Raw genomic sequence first — 24,091 nt, forward strand, 5'->3', positions numbered from 1 at the left:
ACTCATCAACACCTATAGGGTACTTCCCTTTGACCTAGAATCATGAAATTTGGCAAGAAGCAAGGTTTCACAATAAAAGTAAAGCAGAAATTCAAAAATTTTTAATTTGCAATCGCATCATATATAGAATATTTTATGTCATTTGTTGTCCATCTGTTAAGACCCCTTTTACTCAGAAAATTTATACCAAATATTAACATCTATGGCCCCTTGGCGGTGTAAGACACTTAAGCTTCTAAGTCAATGCATGGCCATTTATGTCGTATAAATGACACTGTTAGCTGCAACAGGCAGAAGACAAATTTTCTTGTGTTGCACATTTTAGTGATTTTAGTGATTTTACCAAGATAAACTCACACTGGTGTATTCTTCTTCAGCACACCAATGTATAAATATTCACAAAGCAACAACAAATTGAATAATCCATGCAATATGTACTTTTTTACATATATATATATAATCTTATTTCTGAATTTTCCTTTGTGTCAGAGATCGCACTTACAAGATGTGACTGCCAGTTTGAAATACTAGACTCGCATATTTTACTGTTTGCATCACTTCTTCATAATCTTTCATTGATTGTATCAATACCTGTTTGCATTATGATATATTGTGAAATTTTTAACATTTGTGAGTGCCACGATGAACTCGTACTGTTATCATCAATTGTAGGCTTAAAATTAATCATGCTCCTTTATAATTTTTGAGAACAGTAGGCCTTCACTCATTCAAAATAATCGTTTACTAATTTCATTGTATAATTACAAGCAAAATAGTTTATTTTTGAAAATTTTCAGACACTTACAAAACCATATTTTTTGTAAGTTAACAGTACGTGTTTTATATAAGTAACTTCTTTCATAGCATACCAGTGTTTATGATTCACAGGCATTGCCAAAGAATGCACCACTCCTGAATTTCATTGTATTTCAATGCAAATAAATGTGCATTTTTGAGGATTTTCATAAGCTGCCTTTGTCCTTTGCAGAATCTATAAATAATTTGTAGTAAACTGGCATTTGTGGTTTAGTTACAGTTCCAGATATTCTAACAAACATATTGTGTTACATCTAATTTTCTCATAAAGAGAAGTAGCACTATATATTACCTACATTTATAATAAATTAACTCTGTTTTTGAGTTTGCTAACAACTATAATCAACCTCATAATGTTTTAGAAATTAGTAATTTTTATGACAGGTTTTTGTGTTTCCTTAATTGAAATCCTGTTTTGTTTATTTGCTTTAATTCTTCTATGGAATTAGCAACTTTTTAACTAAAGAGATTAAAAGGTAATCAGTGGGCTTACATTAAAGTTATTTGCTTACTGCCCCATAATACATCTCACCATCCAAAATGCATCCTCACTGTGAATGCTGTTCTCGAACGTGGGATGATTTGATTGTGATTCATAAGCAGCTGGAAGCTGCCCTGCCTACTGTCAAACACTGGCGAGCTGCTGTGAATCAGTGTGTTGGAAGAGCTACCAAGAGTTGCGTACCTGTGATACCAATACCGCAAGTTTCTCAAGCACTATCCTCTCCTGTGGATCCTGTCTCCTCTGCAGAAAGTACAGGATCTGTCATTTCTCATAATCTTGATTGAGGAACAGTGTGTCAATGATAGATCTAGGTGTACTGTACAGGGTTTACAGGGACCAGGGAGCACTTACGGTGTTGTACCAATCCTCCTATCCACCAGGTGTCTTGTGCTATCCTTCACTGAAACTGAAACTGAGCCAGTGGGATTCACTTTGCCTGTTTTGTGGAAACCTATTTTGTCCAGTTTTAAGAGGAGACAGACACAAAAGGGTATGGGTTTGTTAATCATCGGCTGTTCAAACGTATGGCAAATGATGATACCTGTTAGGGAAATGGCAGCAAGGGACAGGAAAGGACACCAGGTGCACTCAGAATGTGTGCCAGGGACCCTGATTCAACATGTTGAAGAGGCTATTCAAGCAGCCACTGAGGGAATGGGGTACAGCCAACTGCAGATAGTGGCACACATTGGAATGAATGATGCCTGCCATCTGAGTTCCAAGGTCATACTTGAATCATTCCAGCAACTGTCAGAGAAGGCTGAGAAGACTAGCCTTGTGCGTGGAGTTTCAATGAAGCTCACAATTTGTAGCATTGTCCCCTGAACTTATCATGGCTCTTTGTTTCTGAGTCAAGTGAAGTAACAGAAACAGACACTTTGAAGGTTCTGTGATGAGCTAGGCTGTGACTTTCTGGACTTGCGCCATAGAGTTGAAAACGTATGGTCCCCCCTAAATTGGTCAGGTGTGCGCTACACATCATAAGCTGCTACTTAGGTTGCTGACTGTGGAATGCACAGAATGGCAGAATGTTTTTTTTTAGATTAGGTGACTCTCCATCCAATCCAGATAACTATAGCTGAAGGAAATCCAGGAATATGAGTGTAAGATCTAAAGAAATGCCTCCCAAAGATGAGAGTATTAAAATCCCAATGGTTAACTGCCAAAGCATTTACAGGGAAGTGCCAGAGTTTGAACTGCTTCTGAAAAGCAGTGAAGCTCACATAATAATTGGTACAGGAATCTGGCTGAAACATGAAATTGATAGCAATGAGGTTTTTGTGAAATGTTTACACATCAAGAGGATAGGCAAATGGGAGATGGAGGTGGTGTATTTGTCACAGTAGACAAGGAACTCAAACCACCAAGATGGAAGTTTAAGCTGCATGTGAGGTTGTTTGGGCAAGACTCAGTATCAGGGTTGGGCATAAAATGATAATTGTATCCTTTCATTGCCCACCACTCATCTCTTGGTGTAATAAAAAATCTTAGAGAAAATCTCATTTCATTTGCGTGTAAGTTGCCCAGTCATTTTGTAATCATTGGTGGAGACTTAAATCATCCAACAATTAATTGAGAAAATTACTGTTTTGTTAGTGGTTGGCTTGAAAAAGGCATCATGTGAAACATTACTGAATGCCTTCTCTGAGAACTACCTAGGACAGGAACCCCACTTGTGATGAAAAAATATGGGAAGTAATGGCAACGAATAGACCTGACCTCTTTGAGGATGTCCACCTCGAAACTGGTATTAGTGACCATGACACAGTTGTGGCAGCAGTGGTTACCACGGTACAAAGGATGTCTAAAACAAGCAGAAAGATATATATATGTTCAGTAAACTATACAAAAGAACAATAGTGTCATATCTGATTGAGGAACTTGAACTGTTAGCACAGAACAGGAGCATGTAGATGAACTCTGGCTCAAGTTTAAAAGTATAGTTGACCATGCACTGGATAGATATGTGCCCAGTAGAACAGTTTATAATGGGAGGGAGCCTCCATGATATACAGCCACTGTAAAGAAACTTCTAAAGAAATGGAGATTATTGCATAATAGGTGTAAAACAAAGTGCAGGGCTATACATAGAGAGATGCTGAATGAAAATCATTTGGCTCTCAACGTAGCAATGTGTGATGTCTTCAATGACTACCATAGCAGAATATTGTCAAATAATCTTTCACAGAACCCAAAGAAATTCTGGTCATATGCAGAGGCTGTTAGTGGCGCCAGAGTTACTGTCCAGATGCTAGTGATGCAATGGGAACTGAAATTGAGAGTAGCAAAACAAATGCTGAAATGCTTAACTCCATTTTCAAATGTTCCTTTACAAAGAAAAACCCAGGAAAACTGCACCACTTTAATCTTCATATCACTGAAAAGATGAATGAAATAAATATTAGTGTCAATGGTGTTGAAAAAAAGCCAAAATTTAGCGTCAATGGTGTTGAAAAAAAGCCAAAATCGTTAAAACTGAACAAAGCTCCAGGGCCCCATAGAATCCCTGTTGGATTCCACACTGAATTTTCAGCTAAGTTAACCCCTCTTCCAACTATAATCTATCATAGATCCCTCAAACGAAGAACCAAGCCCAGTTCTTGGAAAAAAGCACAGGTCACACCCGTCTACATGAAGGGTAGTAGAAGTGACCCACAAAATTACCGTCCAGTATCCCAGATATCTATTTCTTGTAGAATCTTAGAAAACATTCTGTGCTCAAACATAGTGAGTTACCTTGGCACTCCTTAGTGCCAGCCAGCATGCATTCTCAAAACACTGATCATATGAAACTCAGCTGCACTTTCAATACCAGAGAAGGAAAGTTGCTACTCACCATATAGTGGAGGTGCTGAGTCACGATAGGCACAATAAAAAGATTCACATTACATACTAAAGGCTCTGGATCAAGGCAGTCATGTCGATGCAGTATCTCTTGATTTTGAAAAGCATTTGACTCAGTACCACACCTACACTTATTGTCAAAAGTATGATCATCATATCAATTTGTGACTGGATTGAGGACTTTTTGGTAGGAAGGACACAGCATGTTATCTTGGATGGATAGTGATTGTCAGACGTAGAAGTAACTTCAGGTGCACCCCAGGGAAGTGCATTGGGACCTTGCTGTTCATGTTGTGTATTAATGACCTTGCAATCAATATTAATAATAAACTCTGACTTTTTGCAGATGATGCAGTTATCTAAGGCGAAGTACTATCTGAAAGAAAGTACATGGCAGACTTCAGTTTACTGGTAGAATACAGGGGAAGTGCAATCTGTCTACAAATTAGAGTGCATACAAATCACTCGCATGAATAGTTCTAGAATATTGTTTAAGTATGTGGGACTCATACCAATTAGGACAATGGGGGATATGGAACATGCATAGGAAATGGCAGCATTAATGGTCACAGGTTTGTTTCAGCCATGGGAGAGTGTCCCAGAGATACTGAAAAAACTGAACTGAAGGACTCTTGAAGACAGGCAAAAACTATTCTGAGAAAGTCCATTGACAAAGTTTCAAGAATAAGCTTTGATTGAAGACTCTATGAATGTACTACAACCCCTTACATATTACTCATATAGAGAGTGTGAGAATAAGATTAGAATAATAACAGTATGCACAGAGCCATTCAAACAATCATTCTGCCCTGGATCCTTAAGTGGATGGTACAGGAAGAAACCCCAATAACTGGTATAATGGGGTGTACCCTCTACCATGAACTTCATGGTGGTTTGCAAATTATAGATGTAGATGTTTTAATACTGACCAGCTCACTCATCAAAACCTACAGGGAACTGGACAAAATCTTCCCAGTTTTCAAGCCACATCAATTCCAATACAATTCTCAAGCTTTCAAAGGCCAGCTCTGCCATTGTTGTCTGGAGTAAAACTACTGACTGCCAGGACTGGCACTCTTTCTTGCTTATATAACCATGAATACAGCTGCTGGCACCAATCAGAGAGGGCTGAAACGATGCTTCTGTGAAAGGCGAGATGGGCAGCTCATAGCAGCTCTGCCCACCGTGGGAACAAGAGACATCTGGTGGAGCAAGTGGCTGACACCACATCTGAAACTGCTGCTCCTGCCTTCCTACAAGCGTTAAGCATTAGCTGTTGCTTCCTTTTGACATCCAAACCCCCTTCCCACATCCAACCCTGTATGTAGCCTTGGCCTCTGTTGAAATTGTTGCAGTCCATTCAAATCTCAATCACCTCTTTTATAACTGAGTCCCAGTATGTTGATGCACGAGCTAAGACTCTTGTGTTTTCAAACTTTATTTTGTGTCTGTTTTCGAGACAATGCTCAGCTACGGCCGACTTATTGAGCTCCCTTTGCTTAATATGTCTCTTTTGCTTGGTACAACACTTTGCAACTGTGCGAGTTGTGTGGTGTATATAGATACTGCTGCACTTGCAAGGGACATGATACACTCCGGGCACATGAAGCGCTATGTCATCTTTAAGGCGATGCAACATATCTCATATCTTGGGGGCGGGCCGGAACACTGGTCTCAATCCATGTCTCTGCAGTAGGTGTCCTAACTTGCTGCTTGTTGCCCCACAGTATGGCATGAAATCTGCCAGCTTGGCTTCTCCTGCTGATTCACAAGGCATCCTTCTTCAGTGACACCTGAAAGCATTTGCAATTTCTCTTTTGCTGTAACCATTCTCCCTGAACATGTGCCTCAAGTGCTACAATTCAGACTGTAGTTGGTCATAATCAGAAATAACGTTGGCTCTGTGTATTAACATGTTCAGGACCACTTTCTTGGGTACAGGGAGGTGAAAACTACCAGCATTCAAATATTGATCAGTGTGTGTTGTTTTCCTTGTACAATTAATGGCCAAGCTGGCCTCCTGCCTTCAGCTCAACTAAAACATCTAAGGATGGTAGCTTGCCTTCCTTCTCCATCATGATAGTAAATTTAATGTTGGGATGGGCACCTTTCATGTGATCCACAAACTGCTGCAGTTTATTGTCACCTTGAGGCCATATCAGGAAGGAGTCATTGACGTACCTAAGGAAGCAAGACAGACACAGAGTTCGGAGTCTGCACCTCAAAGTGCTCCATGAAGAAATTTGCAACTGCAGGAGACAGTGGTGAGCCTATTGCTGTGTTAGTAATTTTACTGTTGATGAAAATGGTGGAGCCATAAAAAACTCAAGAATTTTATTAGAATCTACGTGGCTTGAAAACTGAGAAGATTTTATCCAATCATGCCACAGCGAAAGACTCTGAGGATTCTACAGGGTACCTCCCTTTGACCCAATATCATGAAATTTGGCGAGAAGGAATGTTTCATTGTAAAAGCAAAGGAAAATTGTTGATTTTTAGGGTTTCATTCCTCAATCTGTAAATACAGAACCCTTATAAAATTGCTATATTGCTCATCTCTCTGTGTGTCCGATAGTTCAGAATCCTTTTTCTCAGGAACGGTAGATGTGTCTAGTTCAAATTTCTGTCACATATTAAGGGTTTTTGGTCCATTGGCAGTGCAAAAATTTTAAGGTTCTAAGTCAATTCAGTGATACAATATGGCAATTTATGTCACATATTTTGATACTCGAAAACTCACTCACCAAACCTGTAGGACACTTCCCATTGACCTGGATTTATGAAAAAAATTCGAGAAGAAGCAATGTTTCACAGTGCAAGTAATGTAAAAAATTAGAACATTTTAATTTGTGATTCTATCAGATGAAAAAAAACTTTCTTTTTCTTGCCTGATGTTTGTCTTTCACCCCGGTCAGCCTCGATGGAATACTATTGATTTTTATAACAATGTTCACCCACCTTATGGATGACTTTATGTTACATTTATATTAAAAGAATTAAAACATTCTTAAAAATCATGGAATCCCCAGGATCAGTGTCTTGCCACTATTAATGCTGATAACAGGCAAAGATTGTCAAGATTCTCATTTCCTGGTATGAATGAACTGTCTATATACAAAATTAAATTTTTACTTATCCCTCAGTGCAAGAGTCCTACTCGCACCTGGCCAATTTTTAGTTAAATCATATACAAAAATAAAGAGGTATCAAGTTTAAAATTTACTTCAATATGGCCCCTGGGGGTGTAAGCACTTAAGCTTCTGAGTCAGTGCAGTCAAAAGATATGGCTGTTTATGTCAAATATGTGGGTACTGCAACCTCTCTCAGCAGATCCTATAGGGTCCCCCTGTTCACCTAGAATCATGAAAGTTGACTAACAGCAAGGTTTCATAATGCAAGTAAAGGAAGAAATGGGAGAACTGTTAATTTGTAATTACATCACATTAAACTATTTTTTGTCATTTGTTGTTTGTCTGTCTATTTGTCCAGCTGTTGAGATCCCATTTTCTCAGGAATGGAAAGAGGTAACAATTTGAGACCTATATCAAATACTAATGTCTAAAGTTCCTTTGTGGTGTAAAAAATTAAAGCTTCTACATAAATAAAATCAAAAGATATGGCCATTTGTGTCACATACTTTGACACTTGCAAATTTACTCATCAAAAGAACTATCAAACAGTCCAGGAAGGAATAACAACAATACTACGGATGGAATAGTTTACTGATTACCATATAGATGAAACGTTGAGCCGCAGAGAGGCACAACAAAAATACTGCTTTACATTTAAACTTTAAACCAAAAAGCGTCGACCACCATCTCTGGCAATTGTAGCTGCAGAGTCACTGCCACACTAGCTAAAGACAGTGATCATGTGTGTGTGAAATGTGCCTGAATGAATGTGTGTGTGTTTTCTACTTCAGAAGAAGATCTTTTGGCCAAAAACTTAAATGTATAGCTATCTTTTCGTTGTGCATCTCTGCAACTCAATATCTTCTCTATAAAATAAACTAATTTACATTAATAATTTACTAGTGGAAACTATCAGCATACTCAGTCTCAGTTACAGAGTATCTCCAGTAAATACTTTTGGGTTAAAACAAATTTTAATAATTTGCTGATGGGGACTATCAGTTGTCCATAATATGCTCAGTTACAGTTTAAACAGATACACCTCTCATTTTTAAGTGAACTATAAGGGTGTGACACTGGCTTACATAAAATGAATTAAATGAAGAAAACAATAAGCAACAGTGTTTCATTAAAAATTTATAGTTGCACTAATTCAAGACATTTTAAGTAAAGGAACTCATAATGTGCCTGTTGCTTCATTACACATTGGTTGAAAAAAAATTTCAAGAAGCATTTGAATCCACATAATATAAAAATGCATGTGCCAATCTAAGTAATGTGCAGATTGTAGCTATCCACAGGTATATTTGCAGGAAGTTTTTGAAGAATCATTGCTATACAAGATTTTTAGTCATCAGGTCAGTTGGGTTATTGAAATAAAACAGAAAACTGGCATGGATCATGTGGTGTGTGGGTATCTATAGATAGAGAGGCTGTTAGCAAGGAACTCCATCTGCATGAGGAGATTTTTCCCTCACTCCTAAGGGTGTGCTGTTTGTCAAACCCACAGAAGAATGCGTATCTCTTAGCAGCCCCAGAAATGATCCTCAACCTCTCAAAATTGCAGTTCTCTCCAATGTCAGAAGTGTTACCCCTGCACCTTCTTATAATGATACTTTGCTTGTCTTACTGACACACTAATAGGCAACTAGTAAGGAAGTTATGAAGTATGAATAGAGAAGTGACACTCTTCCCATCAATCTAGTCTTCTTGAATTATGTTGTATCTAGAGTCTAATTTGGAAGTTAGGATTGCATTTTGTAGTGGTTTTCAGTCCAGAAATAGGTTTGATGCAGCTCTCCATGCTACTCTATCCTGTGCAAGCTTCATCTCAAAGTACCTACTGCAACCTACATCCTTCTGAATCTGCTCAGTGTGTTCTTCTCTTGGTCTCCCTCTATGATTTCTACCCTACATGCTGCCCTCCAATACTAAACTGGTGATCCCTCGATGCCTTAGAACCACCACATTTCGAAAGCTTCTGTTCTTTTCTTGTCTAAACTATTTATTGTCCATGTTTCACTTCCATACAGGGCTACATTCCATACAAATACTTTCAGAAATGACTTCCTGACACTTAAATCTACACTTGAGAACAAATTTCTCTTCTTCAGGAATATTTTCCTTGCCATTGCCAGTCTATATTTTTTATCCTCTGTAGTTTGACCATCATCATTTATTTTGCTCCCCAGATAGCAAAACTCATCTACTTTGTCTCATTTCCTAATCTAATTTCCACAGCATAAGTTGATTTAATTCTGTTGCAAATTATTAAGTCTGAACAAAACAGTTTCATTTAAAATGGTATATTTCTTTAGGATACAGATTTGGCACTTAACTGAAAAAATGAACTTCAAGGAGATCCTATATAAACAAAACATACTTCATGAAAATACCAAGGAATATGACATTGAACGTTAAAACATTTTTCCTGTTTACAACACTTCCTCCAAAAGGATAAATAAAACAGTCATATGAAAACTAAGAGTTACTGTTTGACTTCCTTCACACCGATGTCTGCACGCAGCAAATTAAATTGAACTTGCTCAAGTGGCTTTGTCGGCAGATCAGCTAACTGGTTTTTTCCATCCATATGTTCTCCCAAAATTTCACCATTCAGAAATCTTTCACGAATATAGAAGTGTCGGACCTCTATGTGTTTTGACAGACGATGATATTCAGGGTTTTTTGCCAATTTTAATGCACCGGCATTGTCAATATAAAGTGTTGGAGGTTGTTCTGGCATTTCAACCAAGTCATGTAGTAAATGACATAACCAAATTAGGCTAATTCTTTGGCTTCTTCACTTGCTGAAATGATTTCTGCTTCAGTTGTAGATGTAGCCACTACCTTCTGCAACTGACTTGTCCATGATATTGCCCCTCCATGGTACTTTGCCACAATACCAGTTGTTGAGCATCTTGTCTGTTTGTCTCCACAAAATCAGCATCACTGTAAATTCTCAGATTTTCTTCTCTATTATAGCTAATGTCATCATTTAATGTACCTTTCAGATACTGAAATATGCGTTTAACTCAGTTCCAGTCTGAAGCAGTTGGTTTTCTCATAGCTCGAGTAGCTTTATTGACTGCAAAACTTATGTTTTGACAAGTTGCTATTGAGAGATACATAAGACATCCAATTGCCTTGTTATAGGGAACGGAGGACGAAATTGCTTCTGTTTCATTCTGATCATTTTCTTCACATCCAATGAGAGTTGAATTCATGTCAGATTCTACCATTCGAAATCTTTCCAGTATTTCTTTCATGTACTTTTCTTGACTTATCATAATTGCTCCATTTTCATTTTGTTTTATTTTTATGCCAAGAAAACTGTCAATAGTCCCCAATGTTTTATCAAATTCACATTGTAAAGTGTTCAGAAATGCTGTTATTTCTTCTTCGTCACTGCCAAAAGCTAGGCTGTCATCAACGTAAATAGCTACATAAAATCTTTTTTCATTGCATTTGTGATAAAACAACCAAGGATCTGCAGCACTGTTCCGAAAACCTGCTTTCTCCATAACTCCCATAAACTGTTTGTTCCACCAGCGTGGTGCTTGTTTTAGTCCATAGAGACTCTGTTTCAGGAGACACACCCGATGCATACTATCTTCAAAGCCTCTGGTTGTTCTATGTATATTTCATCTTGAAGTATTCCATTCAAAAATGCTGTCTTCACATCAAATTGTTTCAACACCAGTTTTAATGAAGCAGCTACTGCTAGCAAAACTCTAATGGTGTCATAACGTGCAACAGGACTAAATGTATCTTCATAATCTATTCCTGCTTGCTGAATATATCCTTTAGCAACTAATCGGGCTTTGAAGCAAGTGTTTCCATCAGCTGAAACTTTTCGACGTAGAACCCAACTATTTTGTTATAGTTTGGCATTCATAGGACATTCAACTAACACCCAAGTATTGTTTCTCTTTAGTGACTCTAGTTCTTCATTGATAGCTTGCATCCAATTTTCTTTCTCATTCGACTGTAATACATCAGAAAAACAGTTTGGATCTTTTTGTTCGCCAGCAGTAACTTTTGAAAACATCAAGAACACACCACTTTCTATCCAGACTGGTTTTCTTCGTAGTCTTCTGTTCTCCAGTTCATCTGCGTTAGAAGATTCTGATGCTTTGGCTTTCGGGAATTCTGCTGATTTTTTGTTATTGCCATCTGATTCCTGACTGCCTCCAGCCCATTAAAGTTTTCTTCACTTTGACTTCCTCTAGAACCAGACTGCCGAGGAATGTCTAAGGTAATGTGATCACTGTGGGAGCTACACCCTATCCCTGATTTAAATTTTATATCATGACTCAAGACAACTTTCCTCTTGGAAGGAACCCAGACCCTAAATCCATCTTTGTCATTGACATACCCAGCGAGTTGTCCAAAAACAGCCTTGTCATCAAACTTTGAATGGAATTGTTTGCTTATATGAACATAGCAATCTGTGCTAAAAATTCTGAGATGATTAAATTTTCCCACTGATCGATTATACCACAGATCATATGGAAATTTCTCTGGAACTGAAGACCTACCAGAACGATTTAAAATACAGACTGCTGTATTGCATGCTTCTGCCCACAGTCCTCTTGGTAGCCTGCTTGTGTTTAGCATTGAACATGCGGCTTCAACAATTGTTCTGTTTTCATGTTCAGCCACACCGTTTTGTTCAGGAGTATACAGTGGAGAAATCAGTAATTCTATTCCTTTATCCATGAGTAATTTCTTAATCATGTTGTTGTTAAATTCCTTGCCTCCATTACATCGAAATTGCTTAACAACGTGTCCTCTGGTTTGTGCTTCATTTAAAAACTGCTTAAGCATATCGTACACTTCATGTTTGTGCTTAAGAAAGAAAATTCGACAAAATTTACTGAAATTGTCTTTAAAACATACATAATATTGAGCACCTCCAAACGACTCTGTACTCATTGGTCCATTGACATCTGCGTGAATTAATTCACCAGTAATTGTGGAGCGGTTTGTTTGTTGTTTGAATGGTATTCTATGCATCTTTCCTAATGCACAACCGTCACAAAATTCATCATTACAACCTTCTACACAGATTAACATCTGTGTTTCTTCAAAATGTTCTTGGTGTGTTGCTTATTTTGATGACCAAATCTTTAATGGTACATTTGCAGTGTTTCAGATGTTGCTAGCCTATATTTACTTGAACACTGTTTTCTGGTCTGACAACACACATATTCAACACGTACAGACCATTTTACACATAGCCTATCATGATGATGTGCAGCTGCTCTGGAAGAGAACAAATGAGTGCCTGCATCAGGCACATACAAAACATTTTCCAATCTGGCCCTATACCATTCATTGTTTCATCTTATTTCGATGTAAACTGTGCCTTTACCAAGTGCATGCATGTTAGTACCTTGTCTTCATAATGAAACCACTTCAGCAACATCAAATTCTCTGTACGAGACGAAGTATTGTTTATATGGGGTGATATGCTTCATAGCACCACTATCATAATACCATTTATTTACGTCAACATAATTTACAGTAGACGCACCCATGGCACACGAAGAAAACACAGTGTTTTCACTCACCTTCTCTCCTTGCCGCTCGTTATTTGCAGTCATGAGGGTTCTGTGGACACTCCACTGCCCAGTGCCCTAGTTGTTTACATTTGTTACATGGAAATTTTTGATTTGCTTGCTCTTTTGTCATCTTATTTTTTCGTGAGTTATACGCAACCATTGAAGTTACATCGGTTGTACTTTGTTCACGCAGTTCAATAGCAGAAAGTTTTTCAATAAGTAAGTTTAAATTCTGGTTTTCAGACGGTATTGTATTTCAGACAACATATTCTCTTCATGTTTCGTTAATTCATCATTTAAATCTACAAATAACTTTTGTAGCTTAGCAACATGTGAGCTAACATCTTCTGCCTCTTCACGTTTGACAAGGAAGAATGTTTCAATTAACATGTTCAAGCGTTGCGTGCTACTACGTTCAAATTTCGCATGTAGTTTGTCCTATATTTCTTTAGCATTTCTGCACGTCAATACAAGTTCAGCTACTGGTTTGCTTAGTACACTTGCTATCACACTTGCCACTTTCACGTCATTCTTTTGCCATTCTGCGTGTGCTGCCTTCTGTTCGCTTGTTGGTTCCCGAGGCACCACTGCAGGATCGCGCGTACCGATAATAACGTCTTCCAGTTCATATGTACAGAGTACCATAGAGATATGCCATTTCCATTTTGCCCAATCTTCAGGCTCTTCAAGTTTATTGATAATCACTTTATAGTCACCGTTTGTAGCCATATTTTTACTATACAGCTCGATTCAACAACAGGTAGCTTCTACCAGCACACACTGAATTGAATCAAACTTGAAAAAACTGTATTTTGTTCAGTTTCATGTAGCCTGGGCACATAACTTGTTGCAAATTTTTAAGTCTGAATAAAACAGTTTCATTTAATACGGTATATTTCTTTAGGATACAGATTTGGCACTTAACTGAAAAAAACAAACTTCAAGGAGATCCTATGTACACAAAACATACTTCATGAAAAATACCAAGGGATACTACATTGAACATTAAAAACATTTTTCCTTTTTTACAACAAATTCGACTAAATTCCATTATCTTTGTTTTGCTTTTGTTGATGTTCATCTTATATCCTCCTTTCAATACACTGTTCATTCCTTTCAACTGCTCTTCCAGGTCCTTTGCTGTCTCTGATAGAATTACAATGTCACTGGCAAACCTCAGAGTTTTTATTTCATCTCCATGGATATTAATTCCTACTCCAAATTTTTCATTTGTTTCCTGTACTGCTTGCTCAATATACAGATTGAATAATATCATGTGGAGCAGGTTTCCTCTGTCAGATCTCACTGATGTGCAATCTGTTGAAAGATATTATGTCCCATTCATCAGTTTGAAGATACAAATAATTCTATCTCATTTGGACCCAGGTGGTCTAGGGGAGTCTGAACTAGTATATCATCAATCGTGCTTTGAATGTTATTCTGAGCAAGGCTATTGCCTTTGAAGTGTTCTGAATTTCATTGATCACTTACAGTAGGGTGTGCCTTCTCTTATGAGACTGGAAAACGCAGATTTTGGATAATTAAAAACTATGGAAGTTGTGATGATTGAGTGTTTGGAATATTTGTGGTAGCTCTGGCATTATTATGGAGTTATGTGGCACTGTGTTGACATTCTCTCCTGCAATGGATTCATATAATATTGGCTCATGGCACCCATAAAACCATGCCTTGACCACTGCTTGCACTGCTCGTGAATAAAAGCTCTGATGGCTGTGGTTGCTATCTAATGTCGACAGTATATGTCTGAGGTCACAGCTGTGATTTGCCTTCAGGTTGTGATATCTGGAGCAGGTAAGTAATGTATGTGATTCGTAACTGATTTGGCATTAAAATTAGACCCCACTTGCCATAGCTAGTCTTTCCTGTACTGAAATTTTCTGGACAACTATTGATTCCTGATCCATTCTTCTTCCATGATACACTATGTATTATCTGTCTGTGGTGAAATCTTCACTTTTGAAGTTCAACTGGATGAGAACAATAAAATACTGCTATACAGGAGAAATATACACAGTCCTGCCACATTAATGTAACAACCTGTCACACAGTTTGCAGTGTGGATGTGCAGGAAGAGAGCCAGTGAGGTTCTGGAAGGTACTGTCAGGGATTTGGAGCCATATTGAATCTAGTGAGTGGCCAGCTGCACTGGGTTCCTCTGTTAAGGATTCTTGGTGCAAATAGCCTGATCAAGGTAGTCCAACAGCTTCCCTGTTGGGTTTGAATCTGGGAAGTTTGATGGCCAGAGGATTATGGTAAAGTCGTCCTTATGATCTTCAAACCATGCCAGTACATTAAGAGCTCTATTTCACATTGCATTGTCCTGCTGGTAGAGGCCATCATGCCAAGGAGAAACACAATGCATGTAGGTATGGACATGATCCCCAGGGATAGGTGCAGACTGGTGTTGATCCATTGTTGTGCCTTCCAGAGTGATGAGATCATGTAGGGTATACCATAAAAACATTCCCCAGACCATAATGCTTCTTCCTGCAGCCTGGTTCTTTTTGATGATTGTTGCAGGATGTTTTCCATCTGCCTGATGGAGCATAGATTGTGATTCACCTGAAAAGGCCATCTGTCGTGACTCAGTGGATGTCCAGTTGTGGTACTGGCATGCAATTTCCAACCTGCATTGTTGATGAACAGCAGCAAGCATGGGCGCTTGTCTCAGGCACCTGCTGTGAATGTTCACCAAACAGTTGTTGAGGAGACACTGTTAGTATCCCCTTGGTTCCTTTGGGTGGTCAGTTGCACAACAGTTCCTCATCTGTTTGCCTGTACTATTCCTGCAGCCATCATTCACCCCTGTCAGATACGACCCATGGTGCACCTCAGTTGGTTTGGTGCTGGTTTTGGGTAGTGCCATTTTGACTTGCATGGTGTACTTTAACCACAGTGGTGCATGAACGGTTTTCTGGAAATGCTTCCACCCTTGGCCCAAATGCCAATGTTCATGCCCTTTTTGATGTCTGATAATTCTCTCTGTTTCTGCATTGTGACTATGTCTGCACTGTTTTCCTCATCCCCATGACAGGCTTTGTGTACCCTACCATCTTTGTTGCCACCTGCCATCTGTGAGTGGTTAATGCTGATAGACATTGAACATAGATGGTGGTCACACTAATGTGACTGGACCATGCATTATTACTCAAATGCTTTCCAATTCATCAATGGTCAACTCATTCTCACAACAGGTGGATAACTCACAGCCTGTGCTCAGAGTGACCTGTGTCTCCTTTCTAACCTTCCACAATGTATCCCTATCTTCTCCCTGATAAAGGTGCTAATAGTTCCAAAAGTTAAGCTGGTTTTTCTACTTTTATATATGCTGATTGGCAGTACTTTGAATTTCACTTCCTGAAGATAAGCACTGCCCTCAAATTTTATACTCTTCATTTGATAAAAGTAAATATCTTCTGAATGATGTCGTCACTAACTTGGGAAGTTGACATTTACTGCAGTAATGTGACCTAATTCTGAAATTATCATTGCAAATTAAAGCTTGTATTTGTACTAATTCTGTATCTGTGACTGCCAACTGAACTTGAAATTTTAAGGTTGGTTACTACTTTCCTCTGTTGTACTGAAACAGTCATCACTAAAATTAATTTGTATTCAATATGAAAGTAATGGTCACATTTTTTACATTAATTTCAATTGCTATAAAAGTTGCATTATATTTTACCTTAGATGCTTTGCATAAACCACCGTAAGTTTTGTTAAATAAATAGTATTTGATTACTTTCTATTTCTATGCTAACAGCAACGGCACTGGCCAGCAGTAAGAAGGAAATTGCTGAGGCAAAAGGTCGTGAGATTGAAGAACAGGCAAAAGTCATTCAGGCAGAGAAGGAAGAAGCAGAGGAAGTTCTGAAGGCAGCAATGCCAGCACTAGAAGCTGCTCGTCTTGCCTTAGCTGATTTAGATAAATCTGATATCACTGAGATCAGGTAATGGACAAAAAGACTACACAGTTGCAGCTTATAATGAAATTTTGTGTAGTAAAGAATGTCTAAGGTGTAATTATATAACACCCTCTCACTCTCCTGCTTGTACAGTGTTCCAGATAATATAGCTGTCTTAAATAATTCTGTGCCCACACTGTATAGCCATTTGATTATGTAAGAACTTCTGTCAGTAAGGAAATATAGTAATTGCTGGAATCTAGTGGTGTAGGATTATAGGTATTGATGCAAATTTTGAACATTATCTAAGCAGGAAACAATGGCAGCAAACAGAACACAATACATAGAGGTAAAAAGCAGAGAAACAGTCTTCTCAAAAATTAACCTGGCATTTCTACCAAGTCTTGCTGTACGAATTTCATTCATTATCTGTAATAAGCAAGACAACTGCTTCCTTAATGTCAGTGGAGAAATTGTTGCGATGGGTGCTGTAATTTGATGTGAAATAAAAACTCCACTTCCAAAATCATAAGAAACCCCACCTTTAAATTAAAATGAAATGTAACAACAAAATGAGATTCCTTTAGATCGCTGTTTCATACAAATAAATTTATCCCGATAGAAGTTACCATTATCTCTGTTTCTGTGATTACTCCCATTGTGATTTATATCATTCCTATTATTATAGTGCTTACTTCTTTCTACTGCCCTACCCAATGTGTCAACATATTGTAAAAATTATTCAAGACAATTTTCAGGTCCTTGCAATAAATCCCATGACAATCTTTTTTGACCTAAAACAGTTACATTTGCTTGCATAGTGTTTTTTACATTTAATATGTTTTGGTTTAAACTGACAATATTTTGTTGAGTTTTTCCACTGTGGCCTTCTGTTCAACTCTGATGTCATCAACATTCTTTGGTTGTTTTTCTGACTCCACTGCAAACTCATTTTCCAAGACAATAAATTTATTTTCTGAAACATCAGCCTTTTCATTCACACTTTTTAACCCTTCTGACAGCCCATTTTTTTTAACTCTGAAATCTGATTACTAAGTTGATCTATCTGATCTTGTATTATGGCCATTTTGCTCTTGTTTTCAGTTCTTATTTCAGTTAACTGATCATTAACTGCCCTAAATTCACTATTGATCTCTGTCTTCTCTTCCTCTAGTTTTGCCAAAATTAACTGCAAAATATATTTGATTTTTTATGATTTTTGCAGTGAATAAATTGTTTTATCACGTTTAGTTCACATATCCCTTAAATTGTGAGCCGGTGGTGTTGTAAACTTACGTCTGGTGTCCTTGGTTATATTCATCTTCTTCTGCCATAAGTATTTCTCTCTTGACCGTGTGTATAACAGTTCTTAATCTGGCTTCTTCTTCCGATGCAGGCCACTTGTTGACCTGACATTGAGATGATGCACAGAAGAAAAGATTTGCACAAGAAACGAATTTTCAGACTTAGTATTTTCATTGGATTATTATTCAAACAATACATTGATTCACAAGAAAAACGTCTTCTTGCCACGAGAACTAAAGACAGAGTCTCTCTAATGAATACCAAAAAAAAAAAGACTGGAGTTTTTATCATTTGTTATTCACCTTCTGGCGTAGCAGAATATATCTATATTGATGCTTACAATGGCTGCGCTAATGATTATTATCACTGGTTTTAAATTTTTGTCGTAGTTTGTTTGGGCTTTTCCTTATGTACCTATACAATGGCTCAAGCATATCCTGATTGGATCTTGCAACTTTCATTTCTACCTCACTTTTGCTTTCACTCCTACTCATTTTGTTAACAAGCACATGAGTCTACAAACAATTTAACTTCATAAATAGTTTGTACTTATCTTTCCTTTCTGATGTCCCTGGTTGTAGTTGTAAAGTCCTCTTCACTTTCATTTAATCCAGCCCATCATTATTGGTAATACATCATCACTGCTGGTCTAAAATACCTTTGTAGGGCAGTCTTTGGCTTTTTCCCAATGTGATTAAAAATTTATTTGTACATAAATATCAAAAAATCAACAAAATCAAGCAATTTCTGGAACAGATAAAACTTCATTATTACTCAATTAATCACAGACGACACCCACACTTGTAATTTATCCCCCCTCCCCTTTCGTAGTTGCAGCTGTTGTCCATGATAAGCAAAGTGTTTTATGAAAATTTGAGAGGAGTGAAGATTACAATAAGCTTTTTAGTTTACTTATAATATTATGAGAAGAAAAGTTGCTATTCACCATATAGCGGAGATGCTGAGTCGTGGAGAGTCACAACAAAAAGACTTTTACAATTAAAGCTTTTTACCATTGGACTTCATCAACAATGGATACAATAACGCATGTGTGACGTGCGCACACGCACGTGCATACACACGCACACACACACACACACACGCACACACACACGCACGAGCCAGGAAAATGCATCACCGACAAACAAATCAGTGGTACAACAATGGGCACTCATATGGCACCATCTTATGCCAACTTATTCATGGGCCAACTAGAGGTATCCTCCCTAACCTCCTAGAATCCCAAGTCCCTCATCTGGTTGAGATTCATTGATGACATCTTTGTGATCTGGACTGAGAATCAGGGCACCCTATCCATATTCCTCCAGAAGGTCAACGTCACCTCTGCCATTCCCTTCACCTGGTACTCCTCAACACAAAAAGCCACCATCTTTAATGCTGACCTCTCTACATCAGTACCTCCATCCACATCAAACCTACCAGCCACCAACAATAGCTCAACTTGAACAACTGCTACCCATTCCATACCAAGAACGCTCTTCCATGCATCCTAACCGCTAGTGTCATCACCTGTGTAGTGACCAGCAGGCCTCTCCAGATATACCAAGGGTTTCATGGAGGCCTTGAAGAACTGCACTTCCCTCCCAACTTGTCCAGAAACAGATCTCCCATGTCCTGTCTCTCCAGTCATCTTCCACCTCCTACATACCCTCCATGTGGCCACAAAGGAGCACTATTCTTCTGAACAAGTACCACCAAAGACTGGAGCAACTGAATCATATTCTCTGCCAGGGTTTTGACTACCTGCTATCATGTCCTGTAATAGGGAATATCCCCCCCCCCCACCACTGCATTTCTTGATTCCCCCCACCAAAGGTATTCTGCAAGTGGGTTTTTAGGACACAGAAATCCCTACACAGGCCAGGTAAGATGCCTTTTGAATACAGACAGAGTAGCATTTGTTATAGCAGATCAGAGAAAGAAAATTTTAATATAGTATTAGTAATATTATGAGAAGGAAAGTTGCCACCCACACACACACACAGTTTTTTATATATATATATAAAAAAACAAAGATGATGTGACTTACCAAACGAAAGAGCTGGCAGGTCGATAAACACACAAACAAACACAAACATACACACAAAATTCAAGCTTTTGATACAAACTGTTGCCTCATCAGGAAAGAGGGGAGGAGAGGGAAAGATGAAAGGATGTGGGTTTTAAGGGAGAGGGTAAGGAGTCATTCCAATCCCGGGAGCGGAAAGACTTACCTTAGGGGGAAAAAAGGACAGGTATACACTCGCACACACACTCATATCCATCCGCACATACACAGACACAAGCAGACATTTGTAAAGGCAAAGAGTTTGGGCAGAGCTGTCAGTCGAGGCGGAAGTGCAGAGGCAAAGATGTTTTTGAATGACAGGTGAGGTATGAGTGGCGGCAACTTGAAATTAGCGGAGATTGAGGCCTGGTGGATAATGGGAAGAGAGGATATATTGAAGAGCAAGTTCCCATCTCTGGAGTTCGGATAGGTTGGTGTTAGTGGGAAGTATCCAGATAACCCGGACGGTGTAACACTGTGCCAAGATGTGCTGGCCGTGCACCAAGGCATGTTTAGCCACAGGGTGATCCTCATTAACAACAAACAATGTCTGCCTGTGTCCATTGACCTTCTCCTTTTTACCGTAATCTACTATACAATTTTATCCCGCCTATATATACTAAATAATACGCCACCCACTTCCAAACCATAACCAAAAATTTTTTTTCCGCTTTCAACACTACCGCTGCTATAAAATCCACCATTTCTAATCCACAAACAGTTCCTTTCACCTATTAAACAACCATTTCGTCTAGTTCTGATAACTTTCGCTTTATTTCCATTTCCGTTTTTCCTACATCACTGATAATTTTTAGCCGCTTCCCAGACGTTTTAACGTCATTATTTCTTCGCCAGACAATTGTTAGCCTCATTTTCATAATCTGCCACCACAAAACCACTCTTTTTAATACATTTACACGCCGTTTTTTCGAAAATTTCCCGAATCTCTCCATCCTTTAACGTGTTTTGGCGGCAACACAACCACCTAACCTTTGTGCACATCGTTGTCTACCAACCCAAGTTCACCACAGGATCAACATAGCCCAGCTTTATCCAACACTTTTTCGCCTTTTTTCACAACAGATCTCCAGTTACTTTCTCCAGTTATTTTCATTTCCATTTCAACCTCATGTTACACTTTCCACCTTCTAATACCATGTCACCCTCACAACACCCCCACAACGACCCCATTAAGTTTTATTTACATTCCCTCCACAAACAAGCCTTCACCCTAGCCAGATTAAGCTCGCATATTTTATTTTCTCAGGCTTGTCTGACATTTGGCATTACCCGCAAAGGCCTCACACTTAAAGTTCCCATCTCTGGCTGCAACCCTTCTTTCCATCAGTCCCTATACCAGTTCCAAACTGAAGAAACCATTGCCCTCACCCACCTAATCCTTCACCTACACGTCAACTCAGCCAATGAACACACCCGTCAACTCCTATCCTTAATAAAAGTCCTTAATCTTTCCTCTCCCACATCCACACCGGCTGTTCAGAGCATGCTCCTACAGGCCAACCGCAAATTAGAACAGCATGCCACCCTTCACCTCAAAAAACTATCCAATCTCCTGGTTTCCCACCTCCGGAAAGGCACTCACTCACCCTTCACAACCTTTCCAGCAAACCTCAACCTCCTCTCATTGCACACAAACCCAGTCTTTCCCACCTACTCAACCTCCCACTTCCAGCTCCACTCCCTCCAAAACCTCAAAATTCCAATCAACACAATCTGGAACCACAACACCCTAATTCAGTAGTTAACCTTTCCTCCAAACCTCTCTCCCAATCCGAAACCTCTGTCCTATCCAAAGGCCTCACCTTCAACCACACTCCCAGATTCAACCAAACAGCCCTCATCAAAGATTTACTGTCCTACACTCGTACTCTCTGCTAGAAGTATCACTTTGCCACGAAGAAAAATGATCCTAATCCTACTCCTAATGATCCAACTCCCCAAGACACTATCCAAATTGAACCCTGCCTGGAACAGTTCCGTCCTCCGTCACATTAGGACCCACCTCCTCTTCCTCAAAATCACCCTCTCCAAACCTTCCAGGAATTTCTGACTTCCAGCCTTGCCTCTCAATCCTTCTTAAAAAACCTTAATACGACTCCCAACATCACCACTGCTGAAGCCCAGGCTATCCGTGATCTGAAGGCTGACCAGTCCATCGTCATCCTTCCGGCAGACAAGGGTTCCCAGACTGTGGTACTTGATCGTCGCGAGTATGTGGCTGAGGGACTGCGTCAGCTTTCAGACAACACTACATACAAAGTTTGCCAAGGTAACCCCATTCCCGATGTCCAGGCGGAGCTTCAAGGAATCCTCAGAACCTTAGGCCCCCTGCAAAACCTTTCACCTGACTCCATCAACCTCCTGACCCCACCGACACCCCGCACCCCTAACTTCTACCTTCTTCCTAAAATTCACAAACCCAATCATCCCGGCCGCCCCATTGTAGCTGGTTACCAAGCCCCCACAGAACGTATCTCTGCCTACGTAGATCAACACCTTCAACCCATTACATGCAGTCTCCCATCCTTCATCAAAGACACCAACCACTTTCTCGAACGCCTGGAATCCTTACCCAATCCATTACCCCCGGAAACCATCCTTGTAACCATTGATGCCACTTCCTTATACACAAATATCCCGCACGTCCAGGGCCTCGCTGCGATGGAGCACTTCCTTTCACGCCGATCACCTGCCACCCTACCTAAAACCTCTTTCCTCATTACCTTAGCCAGCTTCATCCTGACCCACAACTTCACTTTTGAAGGCCAGACATACCAACAATTAAAGGGAACAGCCATGGGTACCAGGATGGCCCCCTCGTACGCCAACCTATTCATGGGTCACTTAGAGGAAGCCTTCTTGGTTACCCAAGCCTGCCAACCCAAAGTTTGGTACAGATTTATTGATGACATCTTCATGATCTGTACTCACAGTGAAGAAGAACTCCAGAATTTCCTCTCCAACCTCAACTCCTTTGGTTCCATCAGATTCACCTGGTCCTACTCTAAATGCCATGCCACTTTCCTTGACGTTGACCTCCACCTGTCCAATGGCCAACTTCACACGTCCGTCCACATCAAACCCACCAACAAGCAACAGTACCTCCATTATGACAGCTGCCACCCATTCCACATCAAACGGTCCCTTCCCTACAGCCTAGGTCTTCGTGGCAAACGAATCTGCTCCAGTCCGGAATCCCTGAACCATTACACCAACAACCTGAAAACAGCGTTCGCATCCCGCAACTACCCTCCTGACCTAGTACAGAAGCAAATAACCAGAGCCACTTCCTCATCCCCTCAAGCCCAGAACCTCCCACAGAAGAATCACAAAAGTGCCCCATTTGTGACAGGATACTTTCTGGGACTGGATCAGACTCTGAATGGGGCTCTCCAGCAGGGATACAACTTCCTCAAATCCTGCCCTGAAATGAGATCCATCCTTCATGAAGTCCTGCCCACTCCACCAAGAGTGTCTTTCCGCCATCCACCTAACCTTCAAAACCTCTTAGTTCATCCCTATGAAATCCCCAAACCACCTTCCCTACCCTCTGGCTCCTACCCTTGTAACCGGCCCTGGTGTAAAACCTGTCCCATGCACCCTCACACCACCACCTACTTCAGTCCTGTAACCTGGAAGGTGTACACAGTCAAAGGCAGAACCACGAGTGAAAGCACCCACGTGATTTACCAACTGACCTGCCTACATTGTGTAGCTTTCTATGTGGGAATGACCAGCAACAAACTGTCCATTCGTGCAAATGGACACAGGCAGACAGTGTTTGTTGGTAATGAGGATCACCCTGTGGCTAAACATGCCTTGTTGTATGTATTGTATTGTATTGTATTGTATTTATTGGTCCAGTAAATCTTACATGTACAGTACAGCACATCAGATATTGGACAGGT

At 39.6% G+C, this 24,091-nt stretch overlaps 1 protein-coding gene across 1 annotated transcript in view; it reads left to right on the plus strand.

Moving 5' to 3' along the window:
* Nucleotides 1-24,091, plus strand: part of LOC124798989 (dynein axonemal heavy chain 10) — a 1,080,466-nt gene that overhangs the window by 693,002 nt on the left and 363,373 nt on the right. The window contains exon 37 of the mRNA XM_047262526.1: nucleotides 16,648-16,834. Coding sequence (XP_047118482.1) covers nucleotides 16,648-16,834 — 187 coding nt within the window. The remainder of the gene's footprint in view (nucleotides 1-16,647; nucleotides 16,835-24,091) is intronic.

This window comes from Schistocerca piceifrons, chromosome 5 (genome assembly GCF_021461385.2).
Source record: "Schistocerca piceifrons isolate TAMUIC-IGC-003096 chromosome 5, iqSchPice1.1, whole genome shotgun sequence".
NCBI lineage: Eukaryota > Metazoa > Arthropoda > Insecta > Orthoptera > Acrididae > Schistocerca > Schistocerca piceifrons.